Source organism: Phasianus colchicus, chromosome 28 (assembly GCF_987193195.1).
Source record: "Phasianus colchicus chromosome 28, bPhaCol1.hap1.1, whole genome shotgun sequence".
NCBI classification, from domain to species: domain Eukaryota; kingdom Metazoa; phylum Chordata; class Aves; order Galliformes; family Phasianidae; genus Phasianus; species Phasianus colchicus.
This window is the reverse complement of record NC_143463.1, coordinates 1,583,189-1,604,768: the sequence shown is the minus strand read 5'-3', so window position 1 is coordinate 1,604,768 and position 21,580 is coordinate 1,583,189. Positions and strand designations below refer to the sequence as shown.

Sequence of the window (21,580 nt, the reverse complement as noted above, 5' to 3'; positions counted from 1 at the left end):
TCGCTCGCTCCGAGGTGCCACGATGGGCTCCGACACGCAGCACCAGCCCACCCACTCCAAGCCCTGAGCCAGGCTGCGGGCGGGGAACGGCGCAGATCCAGGAAACAGGGAGCAAGTAGCAGCTCAGCCTGGATTTGGATGCAGGAGGCGGCTGTAATTGTGCCAGAGAGCAAAACCCAGTTCCGCCTCCACCACGGATCCGTGCCGATGGAGGCGAACAGGGAAAGCATGCCTGGGGGAAGGAGGCAGCAGGTCCAGCTGGGCTCAGGCCTGCAGCCTGCAGAGCCCATCAGCATACTGGAACTGGGGGCCGTTCTCATACTCGTACATGTCCAGAGCCACCTCGCAGCTCTCCCGCACCACCCGCTCCTCGTCCTGGGCGAAGGCACGCAGGGTCTCCAGGCAGGAGGGCCGTGCGATGGAACCCAGTGCCTCAGCGCACTCGTGCCTCACCATGGGGTTCTCAGCACGGCTGCACAGTGCAGCAGTCAGCTGTGGGACGCAGGCTTCGTCCTGCATCTGGCCCAGCACGTAGCCGATCTCGTGGCGGAAGAGAGCGCTGCCAGCGCGGAGCCCTGAGGGAGGAGGTGAGAGTGAGTCCCCCAGACGTGAGCTGAGCCCCAGATCCAAACTCTGTGGGGCAGAGGAAGCCACAAGGCTGACTTTCCCCAGACACGTGGGGCTCTAGGGGAAGGGGATGCAGCCTCATGCCACCTCCTGCCCCTACACTGCCCCAGTGCTGACTGCCTCACAGCGTAACAGCCCTGCTGTGCTGCTGGGGATAGGGAAGCCACGGCACAGGATTTCCAAACCCTTGGCTCACACTGATGCTGGAGTGCACCGTCAGCTTCCCTGGGGCTGCAGAAGGTAACTAGCAGGGTCATGGACTGTGCTCTGCCCCTTTTCCTTTCAGGATACATGCACGCCCTTCTCCAGAATAACTTCCAAAGCTCAGAGTGAGGCTGAATTATTCTCCAGAATAACTTCCAAAGCTCAGAGTCAGCCCCTCCAGGATGGGGAAGCAGTTCCCCAGTACCAGGAAACATCAGTACAACCCGGCAAACCCCACAGAGACAGTGAGGGGAGGGGGGCTGTGAGACACCACAGAGCACCAAGCGCTCTGCAAGTAGAGGGACAGGCAGCTCTAGAAGCAGCAGTGCAAGCAGCCATGTAGCTCTGGATTTGGGAAATCCAATCATGGATTAACCTGTGCAGAACCACAGCGAGCAGACAGCCCCAGGCCAGCCCTTACCATCAGCCAGTGCCAGCACAGCATCACGGCCCCCCAGGTTCCGCAGGGCAAACATGGCCCTGTAGCGGTCGAACAGCGGGCGCGACTCATCCAGGAGCACTGCATGCAGTGTGGCCACATCTGTCTCCTCGGCGGGGGGAGCAGGATCCACCGAGCGGTAGGGGCTGCTGCCTGGCTCCTCCCCGTGCTCCTGCAGCCACTCCAGCCTCTTGACGGCCAGCTGACACGTCTCTGCCACCTGTGGGGATGGGGACAGGGTGTGGAGGCACTGCACAGGGCTGGGAGCAGGCACAGAGCTCCTCTGAGCAGCAGAGCTGCGTGGCTGTGACAGCAACTGTGGCTCCAGTCCCTTGTGCCACACTGTAGTCCCCAGTGTCACCCTCCCATGCCAACAGTGCTGACCACATGGCACTGCCACCCTGACAGCCTCACCTCCACCACGGGATCCTCCGAGTAGTGCCTCAGGATGTCCAGCACCTCAGGATCCCCAATGGCACCCAGGGCCTCACCTGAGGAAAGGAGATGTCAGCAGGTAGTCTCAGGGCATCCACCTTCCCCCACACTGACCGGTGTGAGAAACCTCAGGGATGCAGCTGTGCCCCAACACCCCAAAATCACAGAATCACAGAATGGCCTGGCTTGAAAAGGACCACACTGCTCATCCAGTTCCAACCCCCTGCTATGTGCAGGGTCACCAACCACCAGACCAGTGTCCCAGAGCCACATCCAGCCTGGCCTTGAATGCCTCCAGGGATGAGGCATCCACAACCTCCCTGAGCAAAATCACAAGGTTGGAAAAGACCTCTAAGGTCATGAACTCCACCTGACATCCCACCCCCACCATGCCCACTAACCACATCCCCTGGTCAAGCCCTCTTATCACTGGGATAAGATTACCCAAAAGCAGAGGCTGACCCTCCCTCACCACAACCTCCTTTCACAGAGTTGGAGAGAGCCACGAGGCCCCTTGAGCCTCCCCTTCTCCAGACTGACCCATCCCATTCCCTCAGCATTGTACTCCAGACCCCTCACAGCCCCACTGCCCTTCTCTGGACACACTCCAGTGTCTTGTAGTGAGGAACACAACACTGAGCACAACACTGAGCCTCACAGAGCTGAGTACAGCGGGACGATCACCCCCTGCCCCCACTGGCCGCATTACTGCTGACACAACCAGGATGCCATTGGCCTTCTTGGCCTCTCAGGCACACTGCCACGTCCTCCTCCCCAAAAACCACTGCCATGGCAACGGCCAGTGGGGAGACGAGGCCTGGCCAACCGGTTGGGCCAGGGGATGTGGTGACGCGCTCTGTGTGTGTGGCACACCAACAGGGGTGTCCTGCAGGGCCATACCTGCCTCATGCCGGACCATGGGCTCCTGCCGGCTGTCCTGCAGCACGCCGAGCAGCGCGGGGATGGCGGCACGGTCACGCATCTGGCCCAGGCAAAAGGCCAGCTCGTGTTTCAGCAGCGCCGAGCTGTCGGCAAAGCCCCGCACGATACAGTCGATGGCCGCGGGGCCGCCCAGGTTGCGGAGGGTGAAGAGGGCGCGGAAGCGGGCGGGAAGCGGCTGGGCAGCATCCAGCAGCGTGCGGCCGATGGCGGCCACCTCCTCCTCGGTCACCATGCTGGGGGCTCGGGGTCACGGCTCTCTGCTCACGTTCCTGTGTAAAGAAAGGATCCGAGGCGTCCGCGTGAGCCCCGCGCGGTGACGGACCCGAGAGTCGGCCCGGCGTGTGCGGTGCTGGGGCTCGGCCCCACGGGACGGCGGTGGGGGTGGAAGCGGAGCCGGCCGGATGAGATCCCGGAGAGGGACCGGGCCTGGGCCCTTAACCGGGCCGGAACCGCGGCGAAGCGGCCCGCAACGAGCCGGGCCCTAAACCGCGCCGGACCCGGAACCGCCGGACCCGCACTCACCACGCGCCGCCATGATGATTCCCCACGTGACCGCACCGGAAGTTCCTATAACCGCTCTTCCGGTTGAGGGCGATGGGGCCGCCGCCAGCGGAAGTAGGAGCGGACGGGGAACGAGGCCAGCAGCGGGGCATGCGCAGTGGCGGCAGGGGAGGCGCAGGGCGGTGCGAGGCCCGGTGCTCTGCAGCGCTGCTCCGTGGGCTCTGTGCTGCCCCGCTACCCCCCGTAGATGCTATGGATCCCCATGGCTGCCCCATGATGGCACCCCATGGCTGCCCCACGTCCCCTCTTGCAATGATTCCTTATGACCCCCCGCTGCTCCCCTTGGCAGTCCCCTCACCCCAGTTGTGCCCCACAGCCCAAACACAGAATTAGAGGTCACCATTTTCCCTACCCTCCCCGGACTGTGCACTCAGCCAAGGGCATTTCTGAGCCCACTGCAATCCAGGCCCCAGTCCCAGAGGCACCCAGCAGTACGTGCATTCCTGCTCCAAGCTCTGCACACGCGGGTATTTCCCAACCTGCTGCTGCTAATGGATGTAAAAGTACTCTTGGTTGTGCCTTCCCACCCACCCCTCTCCTGGGCAGACCGATCTTCCATCCCTGGTGTGAGATGGCCCGAGGCTGGCGGTGCTGAGCCCCTTGCAGGGAGCTTTGCAGCTCTTCTCCCACGCTCCCAGCTTGAAGGTCCCACCTCCTGGCTAGGCATCATCACATTTTGGCTGCAAAATGCACCAACGTGTGAAAATGGGACAGGCTGCAAACAGACCCCATCCAATGCTGACAGCTGGCAAACAGATCTCAGCATAGCGGGTGCCAGGAGGGAAAAGATTTGGGGCTGCAGCCAACTCAGGGACGTGGCAGCCACCCCACTGCCCCCCGAGCCCGGATCCATCCCCGTGGGAAGGCTGGCGCAGCCAGGCATGCCTGAGCTGCTCCCCCGCCCACCGCCTGGAACAAAGTGCTGAGGAAGGTGTCTGTGCCCAGCCCTGCCTTGGCACAGTGGCTCAGCCACCACTTTGTGATTTCTCAGCTGATAGCAGAGAGCTGCGTGCTTCCCTGCACGGCAGCATAGTGGGATAGGGCTCAGACCCCCAGCACACAATTTTAGTCCTGCAGAGCTGGGTTTGGAGGTGCAGTTCCATTCCCAGCTGGTGCTAGCCCACAGCAAGTCACTGCTCTGCTTCCTCCTCCCCTTCCCTGTCTGCACGCATTTGCGCAATGGGTTTTGTGCTTTGGAGCTCTGCCTCCTCACTTCCAGCCCTGCTGAGTCCTGCCAACACCAGGGCTACAGCCATACCCTTGTAATGGGATGACCTGACAACCCTCTCCCCGGCCAAACCATGACCCTGCTTTATTCACACAGTACAGAGCACATCACTACATCGGTCAGATCCCAGCAGAGAGAGCCCAGGTGTGAGATACATCCCTCTGCCTGCAACCGAGAGGCAAAAACCAACATGAACCGAAGGGCTGGCACCGACCCACAGAGCCCAAGGAGGAGCACAGTGCGTTCCCCCTGCAGCCATCAGCCCTCCCCACAGTTCTCAAAGTACTGGCACATCAGTTCACGCACTTGCTCAGCCCGGCCATCCTCCATGGCAGCGGGTGCAGGCTGGCAAGGCTTGGGCAGCTCGGTGGGCTCGGTGCCCTCCAGCCACTCCTCGTTGAATGGGTTGTCGTGCGCCTCGCAGACGTTGTGCAGAATGCAGCAGGCCAGGACGAGGGTGGGCAGCAGCTCCAGGCTGCAGTCATCACACTTGAGGAGGATCTGCCAGCGGGCCTTCAGGCGCAGGAAGGCGTTCTCGATCACGCTGTGCGCCCGCTTGAGGCGATAATTGAACTGCAGCTGGCGCTGGGTGAGGCTCTCATCCTCCTGGTAGGGCTTGAGGATCCAGTCCTGCAAGGGGTAGGTGGCGTCACCCAGCAGCACGTACTTCTGTGCCTTGCCCATGAAGTCCTTGGGCGGGTTGGGACACAGCCGGCCCTCCTTGGCCAGCATCCAGAGGCTGGAGCTCTCCAGCACCGCGCTGTTCTCCATGCTGCCGGGAAAAGCGGTGGAGACGTCCCAGAACTGGCCCAGCCCATCCACGGTGGCCTGGGTGAGGATGGAGTGCCAGCCCTGCCCGTTGCAGTAATCGGCGCTCAGGCGCAGCGGGGGGTTGATGGGGATGTGCAGACTGTCCAGGGCTCCGATGCAATGCGGGAAGCCCCAGCGGGTGCGGAAGATGCGCACCATGTTCTCCAGCTCCTTCTCATCGGGCAGACGGAGGTAGAGGGGTTTCAGCAGCAGGACCACGGCGTAGCTCACCTCCCGCACGCACGTCTGCACAGTGGAAGGCCCGACGCCGAAGAGCGGGCTGAGAGTCTGGTACTCCACGTTGGTGGCCAAGTGCCACAGGGCCACAGCCACCCGCTTCTCCATGGGCAGCGTGGGGTGGAAGTGGGAGCTGTGCGGGGCCAGCCCCGGCCGCAGGCGGTTGCAGATGTAGAAGAAGGTCTCCCGGGACATGCGGAACTTCTCCAACCAGTCCTGGGGGCCAAATTCCTTCAGGACCACCCGTTCCCACCAGTCTGCACTCTGCAGGCTGGGCCAGGCGCGGGGATAGAAGTAGCAGCTGGTTCTCCTCCGGCGAGCGATCAGGAGCTGCAGGGAGACCACGGGGCTGTGAGACAGCTGCTCCCCAATCCTAATTCCCCTTCAGCTCACATTATTTTGCCCTCTGAGGACAAAGCAAGCTCAAGCAGCACAGGATGAAGGGATGCCCAATGGCCCTGGGCTCCAGGACCTGATGCAGGGGAATCAAACCTTCGCATTCCTGGGAAGCCCCAGGAACCTGTCCTTTGTGTTCTTCCTGTCCTCCTCCTTTGAGTTCCTATAACCTCTCTGTCCCGTATCTTTCCTGTTCTCCACCCTTTTTGTTCCCAGTCTTTCACCCTTTATCCCACTGTGTCCCTGTCCGCCACATTTCTGTGACCTCTGCATCTTTCACGTCCCCTCTCCCTCACATTCCTACATCCTCTGCTTCCTCCGTACTTTGTGCACTGCCTCTTGTATCCAGGCTCTTATTTTCACGTTCTTCAGGTCCCCAGTCCTTTTTCATCCCCCTGGTCCCTACCCTTGGTGTCCCTGTGACCTGTGTCCCCTCTGTGACTTTCCTGTTCCTTGTCCTTTGTGTCCATTATTTGTGTCCCCACACCCCATCTTATATCTCCCTATGTCCTCCATCAGTCACACCCCAATTTTTGTGACCCCTTTGTATCCCCTCTGCAACCCCTGCCCTTCATGTTCAAATCCCCCCTCTTCCCTGTCCTCCCTATCATTTGTGTCCCCATCCCCGCTATTTGTGTCCCTGTGACCCATTTACCTCCTGTCCCTTATCCTTCTGATCCCCCATCCTTTATATCACTGTACCCCCCATTCCCCATTGATTTTATCCCATTCTTTTTTTTGTGTCTTGTGCACCCTTCATGCCCAGTCTCACATTCCCCATTTCACCATCTGTCCTTTGTGTCCCTGTGACCTCTGCATCCTTCCCATCTCCACGCTTCACCTGTGCCCCCCATCCCCCCCGTCTCTCCCCGCCCCCAAAACCACATCCCATTTTCCATCACCTCCGGGTCCCCACACCCCTACATCCCCAGCCCTTCGTGCTCACCCTTACAGCCCCATTCTGCCCCCCGTCCTTTGTGTCCCTGTGACCTCCGCCCCTCCCCACCTCCCCGTCCCCATTTCCGCCCCTCACCGTCATCAGCCGTTTCTGCCTCTGGCTGTAATAATGCCGGATCCACGCCCGCCGCTGCGGCCCGTCCCAACGCCCTGCCATGGCCCTCCTCCTCCCTCCCGCCCGCCTCGCCAAAGCGCACAGCAGCACCAGCAGCCGCTCCCGCATTTTCAAATCGGGAGCCTGGGCCGCCCTGGAAGTGATTCGGCCGCGGGGTCACGGCGGGGCGGCGCCGCCTCGGCCCGGCCTGGAGCAGAGCGGGGACGGCGCAGGTCGGGCTGCGGGCCGGCAGAGGGGGGCACAGCGGGGCTTCCCTCACTCGCTCCGTGTCGTTTGGTTTTATTTTAAGGGAACGATCGAAGCTGTCTTTAGCTTCCGTTTATTAGTGCTTGTTGTTGTAAACGCAGCCCGGCGGAGGAGCAATGAGCACCGGGACGGAGCGGGCCCGCTCCCCGCCGAGGCCCCGCGGGTCGGAGCAGGCCGCGCCGTTGCCATGGCAACGCCCGCTGGTACTTCCTGTATTCATTCGAATAGGCGGACGGGTTCTCCCGTCGTGCACCGCGCGGATGGGCGGGACTTCCGGCCGGCAGCGGCCGCCATATTGCGGGAGAGCTGGGGCCGGCGCTGGTGACAGGCGGAGGCGGAGCGGGACCGGGACCGGGCCCGGCGGGCAGGTAGGCGGGTGGAGCTGCCGGCCGGGCCTGGGGCTGCCCCACGGCTCTGGGGAGCCGGGTCCGAGCGAGGTGGGCCCCCAAGGCTGACCGGCCGCCCGTTTCCCCGGAGATGTGGGCCCTGGAGGGGCGGGCTGTGGGGGGGCCGGGCCTGGTGGGGCGGAGCCGGGCGCTCCTGCCCCGTGTCGTGCCCCGCTCCTGCCCCTTTCCGGCCCCGCTCCTGTCCTGTATCGTGCCCCGCTCCGGCCTCGCTCCTGCTCTGTGTCGCGGCCTCCGTCCCCCCCGTGTTCTGAGGGCCCTCGGGCCTGGCAGCAGCGCTGTGCCCTTCCTCTGTGGCCCAAACGTGGCGGGGTGAGGCTGAGTTTCAGTGGGAGAGCTGAGAAATCATCTTACAGTTCTTCGGGCTGCTGTCACAGAGCTGCGTGGGGCTGCGGACCGTTGGCGGTTTGAGCTTCCGCCTGCAGAACTCTGTGCTCTCCTCGTCGGGCTCATTGGGAACGGGCAGCACGTCTGTCCCCTGGGTGTGCTGTGCAGCATTTGTCTGAGCTGCCCAAAGTGTGTCCCTCATGTAGCTGCCTTCAGCTGCCTTGCTGGGAGGGCTTGGCCAGTCCTGGAAAGCAGCTCTGCTGCTGTGAGGCAGCTCCCTCGATTGTATCATGGTGGTGAATGGCAGCTGAGGTTGTGGTGTGTGCTCTGGTGTGAGAGGTAGGAAGCAGGAACAGAAACTGTGGTCGGGAGCTGCTTGTGTACGTGCAGCAAAAGCTGGGGCTGTGCTGCTGGTCCTCTGACAGCTTTTAGTGGTCTGAAGGAATGGAGTAATGCTTTGTGCCCTTTGTTGTTATTTTTTAATGAGTCGATGCTTTCCAAAAGGGAAATCGTTCATATGTTGGGTGAATTACAGGGTTGAGGTCTTAAAAGCATCTCCTGTGTGTGGGAAGAGGGGGAGGCAGCTGTCAGAGCAGAGTCATCCATCAGAGATGCCATGGGCTTTATTGCTCAGATGGATTTCCTGTGATTTATAGCTCTCCTGAAGGCATAGTGCTCATTTTCTTGTGAAGTGCTCAGTCTTATTGAGTTAGGGTGTTTAATGATGCTAGCCTGGTGTTCTGTGCCCAAGGTTCCTTGCAGAGCTGTTCCCCCGCTGGCAACCACACTTCATAATAAAGACTGATCTTTTTTATTACTGTTATTTTATGCAGAAGCAGAATATTCTGGGGCTGTCGACTGAAGTAGCTGCATTTTCTGAACCTTTGGTCCCATTTTAGTGAATTAACCAGGGGGCACTGCTGCATTTCCAGTAGCTTAGAAGCACTTTGAATTGCCTGTCTTCATTGGGGCTCATGGACAGAGTTGCTGGTAAATTTTTAATCTTGGCTTTTAGAGCACTGACTCACAATAAGGCTTTCGGTAAAGCAGAGCTTTTATCTGGAGCTGGGTGCTCTTAACAGCTGCTTATAACTTTGTTATGAGGCATAAAGGGAGATAAGCAGGTGAATGTGTTTTGCAAGGTTTTGTTTTCATTTAGAAATGAAACTGAATGACCAGAGTCAGGAGCTGTGGTAGAAAACAATCTGCAGGCTGCCTGTGGGTTATAAGTGCTGCACATCAGAGGTTACAGGGCCTTGAGGAGGCAACGTGCTTTCCCTCTGCTGCCCCACACAGCAGGGAAGAGCATGTAAACTGCTTTAAAAGAAGCCCCGAAGGGTCTGTGAAATGCTATGAGATGTACATGGTGAGCTTTCTTGCTTCCTCAAGTTCTGTTTGTCTCGGACACTTGGTGTGGGTGAGCTCTGCCCTCAGTACAACTCCTGATCCCAAAATCCTAAGAGGCACTGCCAGCAGCTGAGCTCGGCTCGGAGGTGAGATGCAGGGTTGTGGTGGCACAGAGGAGGCTGTATGAGTTTTGATCATGGAGAGGAGCAGGTGATGACCTCCAGGCTGTTGGCATTTTGGGAGAGGGGACATCTGAAAGCAGAACCCTGCAGTGTTGATGTGTGTCCCTTGTGCAACATGCAATAGGAAGAGATCACCAGAGCCAGCTCCTGTACAGCACACAGCACCACAGAGGGGATGTTTCCTTCCCATTCTGCCTGTGCACAGAGCAGGAGCCTGCTTCCTTCCATGTGCAGGAGCAGAGGGAGGTGACAGAACTTGATGGGTGCTGGGCCAAACCTGATCCATACTGCAGCTCTCAGCGCCTTCATCGAGCCAGAAAAGGAAGAGCTGCACAAACACTCTCAACATACCTTTGTTAATTATTGCATCTCTAAAACCAGAGAGCGTTTTGTTGCTGTTGTGTGTTTTTTTTTCCCTGTAGCCTCTGTTGTTTGTTTTGCCTTCGTAATAGGTGAACCTGTTAGGAGCCTTCCTGCTAATGAGGTGCAGAGCTTGCCTGTTGACCCACAGGCGAGGGATGACACAGCGCTGACCCCACAGCTCATTGCATCCTGACGCCCTCTGTGTTTCCCAGCCCGTGACTTCCTGTGCTGCTGCAGACTTTGTACTGTTTTTGGCTTCCCTGGGAGCAGGCGTGGCTCTCATCTTTATGAAGCGTTGCGGTGAAAAGGTGAAAGGAAGACAGAACTGCTGCCTGCAGGCGATAAAAAGGGGTTTAATGGTGATGCTGTGGTTTTTTTGAGAGGTTCCCTGCTGTGTGCGTGATTGTCGTGTCTGCTCGGATCAACCCCGCTGCTGTCATCTGCAGTGAGATGTGTGTGGAATGAAAAACGTGATCTGGGAAGGGAGAGGAGCAAACCTGCAATTCTCCTAAGTGAATAAAAGCTGGGAAGGAAACCTGGGAACCCCTTGGCTGGGGATCTGGCTCTGTGTGCAGCAGTGAGGAGGGTTTGCTCTTCTGTCAGGCTGAGCTCTGCAATTCTGCTTTGGTGAGCTGCACAATTCAGGAGGTGAGCAGCTGATAGTGCTCATCTCAGGAGCACAACGTGGCAGTCTGTTGGCTTGCCTCCTTTCCTTCCAGGTGTGGAAGGAAGGTTTAGGAGAACACCTGTCCTACAAGGGGTGGTGATATCTGAGCAATGCTCACGTGAAAGGGGCAGTGAGAACAACACTTCTCAGAGGAAGTCATGCATCTCAGAGAATTTTGTGGGGTGAAAGTCCTCTGGGCTTGTAAAAGCATGCCAAGAAGTTTATTGGTTTGTGGGCTTGTTTATTTTTCACAAAGGCTCCTTCAAAGGTGCCGTTGTCCCCTGGTTTCCTGCAGGCGTTACCTGGCACATGCAAGTGCATGCTGTTGTGTGAGGCTCCTCATGCTTCATCCAGGGCTCTGCCTCAGGTGTTTCAGGTGAGCACAGCAGTGCCCCTCTGCCATCTGTTTAGGGCCAAAGCAGACACAAAGCCTTCAGGTCAGTGCAGGGAGCTGATGTGGGGCTCTGTGAAGTCTCAGAGCTCATCTCAGAGCACTGATGGATGTGCAGTGTGTTGCAGAGCATCAAATATTTGTCACGTCAGCACTGAACTGCAGGCTGGACTCTGGCCTGCGAGGAGGGGATGGTGTTTTGTAGCACCAGAGGTGGAAAAAAGGCACAAATAGCACACAATGCTTTTCTTCTAACTTGGTGTGGATCTGCAGCATCTCCAGCTTTGGTTCTGCTGTGAACCTGAAGGCTGAATGCAGGCAGGTGGCAAAGATATTGCAGCTAGACCTTGCAGCACTTTGCTTTTCAAATCCAGCTTGAATTCAGCCAGCTAGAAGTGGGCATTTCTGGAACGTGGATGCCCTGGAGCTGGTGGCAGTGAGCACACAGCAGACATGGAGCTGTCTGCAGGATGCACTGACTTACACAGGCTCTGGGAAAGCAGAAATTGCATGGATTTCTCATAGGACAGACCTTGTTTTTATTGGTGTGCTGCTGAATTTCTTCGCAGCTTTTGAGGGTGAGGTTTGGGTTTAGAATCTGTGTTTGTACAGTCTGGAACTGCAGTGTGTGAAGCTCCCTGAGCCCATGCCTTGGGTTTCCAGAACTCAAAGCAGCACACTGCTGTGTAATGGGATCCATGTCTGTATCTGCATCACAGTGCTGAGCCATTTGGGGAAGGAACTTCCCATGTGTGGCATCCCCTAACAGATCATGCACCTCGTGTGGGTTCTGCACGCTGCTTTTCTCTTATTCATGGTGTAAAAAAGAGTTTGGTTGGAATCCCCTGGTTTGAGAGGTCTTGCTGGCTTGAAAGATGGATGTGGAAGATCACGGGTAGGTATATGTAGTGAGAAATAAGCTAAAAACGAGGAGTGACGTGGGATGTGGTAAGGGTTTTTAATACTGTATATTTCTAACTCCATCATTGAAAAATGCCAAAGGCTTATGAGGTGTTTTTGGCTGTAATGCCATCCCTGGTGGAAGCTGATCACTGCTCAGTCTGGTGGCTGCGTCTGAAAAGAACATATGGGAGAAATGTGGGAAGTGCCAAAGGAGAGGCTGGGTGCTCAGTCCTCAGTTTCTGAGTGAGGAGACATAATATTTGGGGGGGGATTTTCTTCCCCTGTCTGTTGCAGCAGACTAATTACTGATTGGACTTCATGAGCATAAAGCCCTGAGACTGCTGAACTCCCCAACCCTGATCCTTCCAGCATGGACCAGGATTATGAGAGACGTCTCCTGCGCCAGATCAACATACAGAATGAGAACACGATGCCTTGTGTAAGTACAAATGTCTGTGCCCACTGATCTTAGCCTGGCTGTTAAGCTCTGCTCTGCGTTTCCTTTCTCTTGAGCTTTGGAAGACGTGGGGACCTGTCTGTTGTTGGGCTGTAAGCAGGTGTGAGTTCCTGAGCTGTTCGAGGGGGAACCAAATAACAGTGTTTTGACACAAACAAGCTCCGTTTGGGTTGCAAAAATGAATTAAGATGTATTTCTGTAGCATGATGATGCCTTCTACAAATAATCTTGGTTCCATGCAGACTGTGAATGTTGGGGGCTAACAAACAAAAAACAGCCTTAGGACTGGAGGCCAAAGTAGCCCAAGAGGGCACTAGAGAGCAGGGGAAGGCAGCATCGGTGTTTCTCAGTCCCTGAGCAAATCCTTCTGGAGATGTTTCCAGATGTGAGGGGAACAGCACTAATTTAACAAGAGCAAATGATACCTGACCTTTCAAGGACCCTCCTGTGAGAGCACAGTTTCACTTGCTGGAGGAGAAGAGGGAGTAAATGTCATTTATGCTGAGTTTAGCAAGGCTTTTGGAAGTCTCCCTTAATGCTGCTGTAGCAGAAATGAAGGGTGGGTGGTCTGGGAGGGAGGTGGTGCACCCTCCCCAGGTTTGTGGGGAGGGTGCTGACGTACCTGGGACAGAGCTGCAGTCAGAGGGAGCTTGGCAGGCTGGAGGAGTGAGCTGGGGGACCTCTCCAACATCAGTTATTCTATCAAAACAAGTGTGCCCACAGATGAGGTACCTGCAGCTCACACACCAGGCACCCTGCCCTGCTCTAGCCTCTCTAGCAGCTTTGTTATGGGGATAGGCAAGTGCCTTACCCTTCTAGTTAGGCATATTTAGCTTGGATTACCTCTTTGATGTTTTTCAGACCCCCTACTGAGACCAATGCTTGTGTTCCTTCATATCTCTCATTCTTTAATTCAGGTAGCAGAGATGAGAAGAACCCTGACACCTTCCAATTCTCCAATGTCATCTCCCAGTAAGCATGGAGACAGATTCATTCCCTCGAGAGCTGGGGCCAACTGGAGCATCAACTTCCACAGAATAAATGTAAGCTCTGCTCCCCTCTCAAAACCTTTGAATAAGGAAGAAGTGTGCCTCGTTTTGTCCAGAACTGCTGTGTGTATCATTTGCAGCACGACCTCATACCTTCTTTTGAAGAGTTGTTCTGAATGTGCATTTTCTGCCCCACAGTGGCAGCCTGCTGTCTGCTGGATATTCTACATACAGGGGTTTCTGTATGGTGGTTGCATGTTTTTCCCCTTTCAGGAAAATGAAAAATCACCAAGTCAGAACAGAAAAGCAAAGGATGCTACGTCAGACAATGGCAAAGGTGAGACCTTCTTTCTATTGCCAGCAGCCAGAGCTGCACCTTTTATTTCCATTTGGTGTCAAGTTCAGGAGCCGGGTGAATGCTGGCACTTGGATGCACATGCCAAAAGCCATGCTGGTGTCCTTAAAAATGCATCTTGAAATGCACGTGTTGTGGGAGTGAATGGCAGGTCACCTCAGGAGGCTACTGATGGGCATCTGGGAAGCAAGGGCACGTTTGTGTTCTGTGATTTATTGTCACAAAGCACTTTTGTGATGGAGAGGGAGGAGGAGGAGGAGTTCACCACTAGTTGTAATTCCTTGGAATTAATAACTGGGAATCCCAGGCTTATTAAGGGGCCCCTTGAGTGTACAAGTTGAGCAGTTGTGGTCCTGTCTCTGCAGAGCTGTCTGTGGCTTCAGAACGCTCTGCCTGAGCTCTTGTTTGGGTTCACAGATGGCCTTGCTTATTCTGCCCTGCTGAAGAATGAGCTCCTGGGAGCAGGGATTGAGAAAGTGCAGGACCCACAGACAGAGGACAGGAGGCTGCAACCTTCCACTCCAGAGAAGAAGTCTCTCTTCACTGTAAGTTGGTTGCATTCAGACAAAGGGAGGGTTGTAAGTCTGTGTGAGGGGAGCAAGGCATGCAGTTCTGTGAAGCTGCTGATGAAAGCAAGTCATGTCTTATGTAAGTTGTTGAGAACCAAAATTTGTTGGTTTGTAAAGGCAGTATGAGCACCTGTAGTGAGCATGTACTTCCTATTTCTGTACTGCCAAGGAAACTGAGTGGGACTGAAGCTTTTTTACCCACTCCAAAACTGTAAGTGACCAAATCAAGGTCTCAGACTTCTGTGGAGATTAATTGTTTGTGTGTACATCTGGAACACTGAGAATAGAGAGGAACTGAGAAGACTGAAAAACTGACAGTGGGTGTTGGAGATAGCCAGGCACTCGTGCCTGTTTTGTGAGGGATCCTCTCACTCTTGGATGTGCTGAGATGTGGTTTTTTTTTTCATGCAGTATTCCCTCAGCACAAAACGTTCCAGTCCAGATGATGGCAATGAGGTCTCACCGTATTCCTTGTCTCCTGTCAGCAACAAAAGGTATTACTGATTCTGCACCAAGAAGGGAAGGGTTGGATTCTCTGGGTTTTTTTCCTAAGGCAATTGAAATTGCCACTTGGATTGGTTTTGGAAGTCTGAAAAAGGTAATAAATATGGACAGGCAAGTTCTCTAGGGATCTGTGCAGGTGTCCAGCCTGCTTAGATCTGCAGGATGTGTTGTCTGAGCATCCACAGCCAGCTCACCTTTTGCTACGGAGCTCCTTTGCAGAGGCAGAACCCAATTCCTTCTATTCTTATTTGCTGGAAGGAGTTTTACTGCCTCTTTCTGTTTCTGTAGAAATGTAGATCTGCTTTCAAGAGCAGCTGCATCCATCTGTGCAATCTGCTGTGATGTGCAGTATCCTGTAGTTGTTTTTGTGTCTGTAAATAGTCAGAAGCTGCTAAGGTCGCCTCGAAAACCAACTCGGAAGATCTCCAAGATTCCTTTCAAAGTGCTGGATGCCCCAGAACTGCAGGATGATTTCTACCTGAACCTGGTGGACTGGTCCTCTCTGAACGTGCTCAGCGTTGGCCTCGGGACGTGTGTTTACCTGTGGAGTGCTTGCACCAGCCAGGTAAATGCAGAGCAGGAAACCCATTGCTGCAGGTGTTATTCAGGCACAGAGCCTGTCAGAGCTGTGGAAATGCACTGTGAGGAGCTCAGTGTCTGTAATGCTCTGTCCCAAGCCACTCCCTCATTGGAGCAGCACCTAATGGTATATTTTCAAACTAATGGTGTCTTATTTTTCCAGGTGACCCGGCTGTGTGATCTCTCTGTGGAAGGAGACTCTGTGACATCCGTGGGCTGGTCAGAACGGGTCAGTATAACATTAAATTTCAGTTGATATCACAGATAAATGCTATCACTGTAGCTGGATAGCTCTTCCTCACCAGTTTTAGCTGCTTTGGTTTATTTTTCTGTATTGCCCTGAGTTCCCTGTGTGCTGTCAGTTAAATCTGTCTCTGCTAAATGAGGGGGTAAAGAGAGAAACCTCTTGTTTTTTGTGGCTTTTGAGGTATTCAATAAGAGAGATGGGAGCAAGAAAGAGCCAGGTCACTTTTCTAGCTCTCCACAATAAAGTGCTACAACAAATATGTTCCATCCTGGCTACGTGGCCCTCTCCAGCAGGGAAGAGATGGAAGATGGAAGAACTCTGGATGCTTTCCATCTCATGGGATTTATCTTGAGGCTTTTCCTGAGCATATAGCTTTTTGTTTTACATCTGTCTATGCTTACTAGCATTACTGATGGTGGTTTTCCATTTGTCTAGGGGACCCTGGTAGCTGTTGGCACTCACAAGGGCTTTGTACAGATCTGGGATGCAGCTGCAGGAAAAAAGCTCTCCATGCTGGAGGGACACACAGCCAGAGTTGGTAAGGAGGTGGGAGGTGGAAGATCCTGCATGTTTAGCTTCTGGATTTTTTTTATTTTTTTTTTTTTTTACTTTTCTCCTACCAGGGATCTGCTAGAAATAGCAGAGCTCAAACAGCACCAGAACTGATATTTATATCCCGCTGTGTCCTGAGCTGCCTTGAAAATGTTGCCACCTAGTAATTGTGGTGTTCTGATCTTGGGTGTGGTGGTGTTTGAGTGCTTCTTGCAGCAGGTGTTTCCTCCATGTCTGAGGCATTTTAGTTTGGTTACAACACTGCTTTTCACTGCCACCTGCTTCCGCTTTCAGCCCTGCAGGCAGCAGCTTCACACTGAGATTTCCAGTTCTGTGTATTTCAGGGACTGTTTTGTTGTGTGGTTTTTGTTTTTTTATCAGAGGCGTTGAATCTGAATGCTGAGGTGAGATTTGGGGCGGTGAGATACCTTCTGAGTTCTGCCTCTGTGCTTTACTGCCTCGTGAGATGGGATTGGTCTCTCATAGCTCTGGCAGCTGTGCTCTGCCTGCTCCTGCAGGGCCCACAAAACAAGCTCTTACACCTTTTCTCTCCCTCTCTCACAGGTGCCTTGGCATGGAACGCAGACCAGCTGTCTTCTGGGAGCAGAGACCGAATGATCCTCCAGAGGGACATCCGGACCCCCCCCCTGCAGTCAGAGCGGCGGCTCCAGGGCCACAGGCAGGAGGTCTGTGGGCTCAAGTGGTCCACAGACCACCAGCTCCTGGCGTCTGGGGGGAATGACAACAAGGTACAGTGCTCAGTGCTGCTCACATGAGGCTCAGCATCTCTACATCCTCACCAAGAACTGTCAACCCCCCCCTTTCTTTAAGCTGCAATGTGGAGGGGCTCTTATTTCAGTTGCTGGGCTGTGTCCAACTGTAATTCACGCTAAGCTTCTCCTCAGTCCTCTCTCTCTAATGAAATTAAAGGGGCAAATTTAATTTTGCTCCTGTGTTTGGCTAATTAAATCCATAGCTTGACTCGGTTTTGAGTTCAGTAAGGCTAAGCTGTACTTCCTGACTTGGTTTAGGTAGAGTACAGTGAATAATGTTCATGCATGCAGAAGGAAACGGAGTTTAGGAGCTATGTAAGTTCTAATACCTATAGCACAGAGTTGTATCTCACTGAGTGCCATATGGAGGAAGCATCTGTTCCAAAGAAGCAGCATTGAGAGCCCTTTGGAGCGGGTTGCTAGGTAGTGAATGTACCCAGTGTACGTGTGACAGCATGGTTGTACCGAGTTCCTTGTCAGGGTGTCTGCAGATGAATTTGAGTGTGTTTTTTAGCTGTGTTGGAACAATACAACCCCACAGATAAAAGGTTTTGAGTTGATGTTCAGAGATGCCAGATCTTTGGCTTTATGAGCTTAATCTGAGGACTCTTGTGGTCTGGTGGCTCCTCAGCTGAGCTCAGTGTCTGAGTGAGATGGGGATCAGGACTGAGAGAGCTGAGCTGGCTGTGCTTGGGCAGAGCTGTGGGAAGCCATCACGTTTCCCAACCACCCTCATCAATCCCAGTGCAGCATCGTGCTCCGTGGGCGTTGCGGACGCACGACTGCAGCGCGGGTTTGCTCACATCTCTCCTCTCCTCCAGCTCCTCGTCTGGAACCACTCCAGCCTGAGCCCCGTGCAGCAATACACGGAGCACCTGGCTGCAGTGAAAGCCATCGCCTGGTCTCCACACCAGCACGGCCTCCTCGCCTCCGGCGGCGGCACCGCTGACCGCTGCATCCGCTTCTGGAACACCCTGACAGGGCAGCCCCTGCAGTGCATCGACACCGGCTCCCAGGTCTGCAACCTGGCCTGGTCGAAGCACGCCAACGAGTTGGTGAGTCCCTCTGTGTGGCCCTCACTGCTGAGCTGCCTCGTGGTAGGAGACACAACGTCTGTTTCCCTCCCTCCTTCCAGGTGAGCACCCACGGCTACTCACAGAACCAGATCCTCGTCTGGAAATATCCCTCACTCACTCAAGTAGCGAAGCTCACAGGGCACTCATACAGAGTCCTATACCTGGTAAGCAGTGGCCATGTTTCCACAGCAGCTGCTGAACATGTGCTGAGATGAGAGCACTGTCAGCTGCCTCTGGTCGTGGTAGAGATGTGAGTGTTGCCCTGCAAGCAATGAAAAAAGCTCTGTCTGCTTTCCTTGCCTGCAAGGAATACTTTGATTTACTGGTATGGAAATGTGAGGCTTTATTAATGAACAGCAAAGCTTGCCAAAACTCTTCAAAGGGAAGCACAGGATCTCTTCTCATTCCCATAAGGCTCGGTCACTGTTTGTTGGTAACTGCAAGCAGGGAATGACATGATGCCTTCAGCCTTCCTAATTCCATATCAAAGCACCTGGTGCAGGTAGGAGATCCGGGTGGATTAGCTGCCTGCTTACGTTACGTTGGGCTTTTGGCAGAGTCCTGGCAGGTGATAAATATTGCTGATACTGTGCTGTGAGGTGGATTCCAACTCAGGTGACTAATGAGTGGCATTTGCCAGCTCTATCACGCTTCCTGCCTTAACACACATTTATAATCTGGGGAGGAATAGCCCCAGTTATAATTGGCAGGGGGAAGGCGAGTCGAATCTCTCTCATGCATTCCGATCAAGGTTTGTTTTCAACCTCAAGAATGTGATAGAGGCTCAGGGTTGCTCTCTTGGCTGCAGGCGATGTCCCCTGATGGGGAGGCCATTGTGACAGGAGCTGGAGATGAAACCTTGCGATTCTGGAACGTCTTCAGTAAAACTCGCTCCACAAAGGTAAGGGTGCGTGCAGCTGCAGCAGGAATCCAGGCTGTTTGCTCTCTTCTTCAGCCTCACCTCTGGGTCCATTAACCTTACCCTGCGGATTGAGGGATGGTTGCAATTAAGAGTTAAACTTGGCTGCAATATAAAAGGCTTTGCAGTCATGAGACACAATAAAAGGCTGGCTGTGTGCACGCAGGGTGGCGTGTCAAGGCGTCATTGTCCCAGCTGTCCCGGAACCTCCGTGCTCACCTTGAGCCCACCACCATCCGTCACTGCTGCGTGATGCTGTCAGCTGATGGTGTCCTCATATTTTATTATCCTTCAGCTCCTTGCTTAATTGCTGGAGGTGATGACACTGGGGTACCAGCAGCATGCTGTGCCCGGTGCTCCGGTGTGTGGTGTAGATGGCAGCACTGGGACCCTAAGGAGGGCTCTGTGGGGGCAGCTCTGCTGCTCTGGGCATGGGGCTGTGGTGCAGTGTTGCACACAGACGTGGGAATGGCACGCTTGCCTGCCACGCTCCTCGTTATCAGTTGGAGGGGAGGGGGGAGGAAAAAAAACACATGGGAATATTTATGGTGTTGGACTTTGAATGTTGTGCCCTGAGATACCTCAGCAGCGTGGTGATGGTGGTGGTTAAAGCCCTGCAGTGCTTAGTGCTGCTTTACCTTTTGTTCTAGGAGTCCGTATCCGTTCTGAACCTCTTCACCAGGATACGGTAAACCCCCCCCATACTGCAGCCCAGGAGAGTCCAGCCTCACGTAGCAGGATGGAACCACTGCTTTGGTGTGCATGGGACCCCAGAGAGCAGCCGGGAGGGGAGGGAGCCCCGCTGGGCCTGGAGGATGGACCCACAGGCACTGATTAAACAGTGCTTGTGAACGGCGCTGGGGCAGCATTTCGCTGGGGCTGTGGGGGGTGGGGGGTGGGAGGGAACTGCCAAAGGTTTATGGATTCATCCTTTGTTGAAGGGGTACGTGTAGAAGAGGTCAAACCAGCGCCCTCCAACCCTTGTTTTTTCTTTTGTACTGGAGAAAACATGTTTACATGGACCACTGAGACCGGACCAAGGCCATCCCAACTGCTGTGTTGTATGCTCTTAGGAGAGATGAGAGTATCCTTGCCCCTGTGGGGCAATGCCCCGGCTGAGCGTTGGCCTCTCTGCTATCTAAAGGCACTCTTTAGAGCCTGGATCCCCACTGCACCAGAGAACCACTTATTTCTTCCAAATGAAGCAGGTACCACAGTGCTGGCTCCATAGGGCTGCTGGGTTCTGGCCCGCTGACCAGCCACCTCCAAACATAACATCTTTGGGCTTTGAAGAGGCTCCACCTCGGAGGGAATGCGCTCAAAGCAGCTTAAAATTGCTGTGGTGTGTTTTAGGCCAATCCTTTATTTAACAGAGAGGGGAAAGAAAAAAAAAAAAAAAAAAAAAAAAAACAACAAAACACAACAATGGCTTTAAAAAGCAAAGCAAAGCGGTGTGCATGCGGAGCTCTCCAGCTGTGTGCTGGGTTGGTTCCTGAGGACAGCCTTCCTGAGGACAAAAGCAGTTGTGATGTGCTTGAGAAACAAAACCACTCCTGTAGGATCTGGTTTATTTCAGAGGGAGCCTGGCCTCTTCTGGCTGGAAGGAAGGGGGGCACGCCACGCCGGGGCGAGAGGGGGGGGTTCTCTTTGTGAAGCCAGGCAGAATTTGTTGCCCTTTGTGTTTTCCTTTCTGTTTTTTAAACTCCACGTTGATGCCAGGGGACCTGTTGATTTTCTTTGTTGTTGGAGCTGTATGGGAAGAGAGTTTGTGTTTGTGTGCCTGGGGCGGCGTGCTGAGTGCCGTGAGCTGTGCTGCAAAGCACTCACGTGTGCGTGTGTTGCTTTTAATTTAAGGAGAAGCTGTTCTGCTTGCAGCAGCCTGTTCTGTCTTCCCGTGTCTGTGTGCCAATGCTGTGCCCTCCCTCCCGCACTGGGCTGTGTGCGCCGTTCCCTCTTCTCCTTGGGATTTCCCTGGCTGTGTATATAGACCTTGACCTGTTCTCTGTAGGGTGTAGAGGCAGTACTTCTTTTCCTGAAAGCAGGCTGTAGGGGTAGCAGTGCCACCAGCCCCGTGGGTGCACGGCTGTGAGCTGTCACATCCAGCAGCCCCCACTGCCCCTCCAGTATCACTGGGGTGTAATTCTAAAAACCCAACGTTAGCACAACCACTCTGTTCTTGCAGCAGGAGCACAGCACTCAGTTTGGGGTTGGTCTGAAGGCCTCCTGATGTATTTTTCTTTTATTTTTTTTTTGGCACTGTTAAATGTGGGGGTAGAGCACTGAGTGGATTTGATGGTCATGAATCCCACCCAGCACAGGTTGGGGGCTGCGGGTGGCAGTTTGGGTGTGGGGTGGGGGATCAGCTGTTGTGTGGGAGCTGAGGGTGGTAGCGGGTGAGTGTGGGGCTGCGTGCCCCCCTGCTGCCCTCATTAACCAGGGAAAAGAGGAAAGCCTTCGTCAGCTGCGTTGTCTGTGAGCAGGGGGCAGCCTGGAGTCTCTGTGACAGTCTGTGACCGTGTGGCGTTGTTACATATACAGCATCGTGTGGTGGGGAGGGGGGAAAGGAAAACAAAACAAATAAAAACAAGTACTGAGTTGTAACTTTTCCATGTAAAGCGTTCTAACTGGCATTAAACAAGTTGTGAATTTACACCGCTCGGCTGTTCTCACTTTGGTGTTCTGAGCTCTGTGTGCCCATAGCTGTTTAGTGCTGGCTGCTAATGGGGCGGTGGTCCCTGCTCTGAGTGGCACAGAGGTGCCCCCACCCCCTTACCCCCAC

The 21,580-nt window shown here is 54.6% G+C and overlaps 3 protein-coding genes across 3 annotated transcripts; 1 reads left to right on the top strand and 2 right to left on the bottom strand.

Moving 5' to 3' along the window:
* Positions 1 to 133: 133 nt before the first annotated feature.
* Positions 134 to 3,327, bottom strand: DOHH (deoxyhypusine hydroxylase). Its single transcript, XM_031604723.2, has 5 exons — positions 3,170 to 3,327; positions 2,606 to 2,916; positions 1,685 to 1,761; positions 1,253 to 1,490; positions 134 to 575 (listed from the first exon to the last, which is right to left on the bottom strand). The coding sequence occupies exons 2-5, from the start codon at positions 2,877 to 2,879 to the stop codon at positions 265 to 267; spliced, it is 900 nt and encodes a 299-aa protein (XP_031460583.1). The 5' UTR covers positions 2,880 to 2,916; positions 3,170 to 3,327; the 3' UTR covers positions 134 to 264.
* A 1,168-nt stretch (positions 3,328 to 4,495) lies between these two features.
* Positions 4,496 to 7,383, bottom strand: LOC116236165 (uncharacterized). Its single transcript, XM_031604713.2, has 2 exons — positions 6,913 to 7,383; positions 4,496 to 5,813 (listed from the first exon to the last, which is right to left on the bottom strand). The coding sequence occupies exons 1-2, from the start codon at positions 7,057 to 7,059 to the stop codon at positions 4,695 to 4,697; spliced, it is 1,266 nt and encodes a 421-aa protein (XP_031460573.1). The 5' UTR covers positions 7,060 to 7,383; the 3' UTR covers positions 4,496 to 4,694.
* Positions 7,384 to 7,443: 60 nt separating this feature from the next.
* Positions 7,444 to 21,453, top strand: FZR1 (fizzy and cell division cycle 20 related 1). The gene is made up of 14 exons (XM_031604709.2): positions 7,444 to 7,565; positions 12,079 to 12,220; positions 13,156 to 13,281; positions 13,501 to 13,564; positions 14,000 to 14,127; positions 14,563 to 14,645; positions 15,037 to 15,220; positions 15,398 to 15,463; positions 15,917 to 16,019; positions 16,598 to 16,782; positions 17,628 to 17,861; positions 17,942 to 18,046; positions 18,691 to 18,783; positions 19,452 to 21,453. Exons 2-14 carry the CDS (start codon positions 12,152 to 12,154, stop codon positions 19,491 to 19,493), a joined length of 1,482 nt encoding a protein of 493 aa, XP_031460569.1. The 5' UTR covers positions 7,444 to 7,565; positions 12,079 to 12,151; the 3' UTR covers positions 19,494 to 21,453.
* Positions 21,454 to 21,580: the final 127 nt, after the last annotated feature.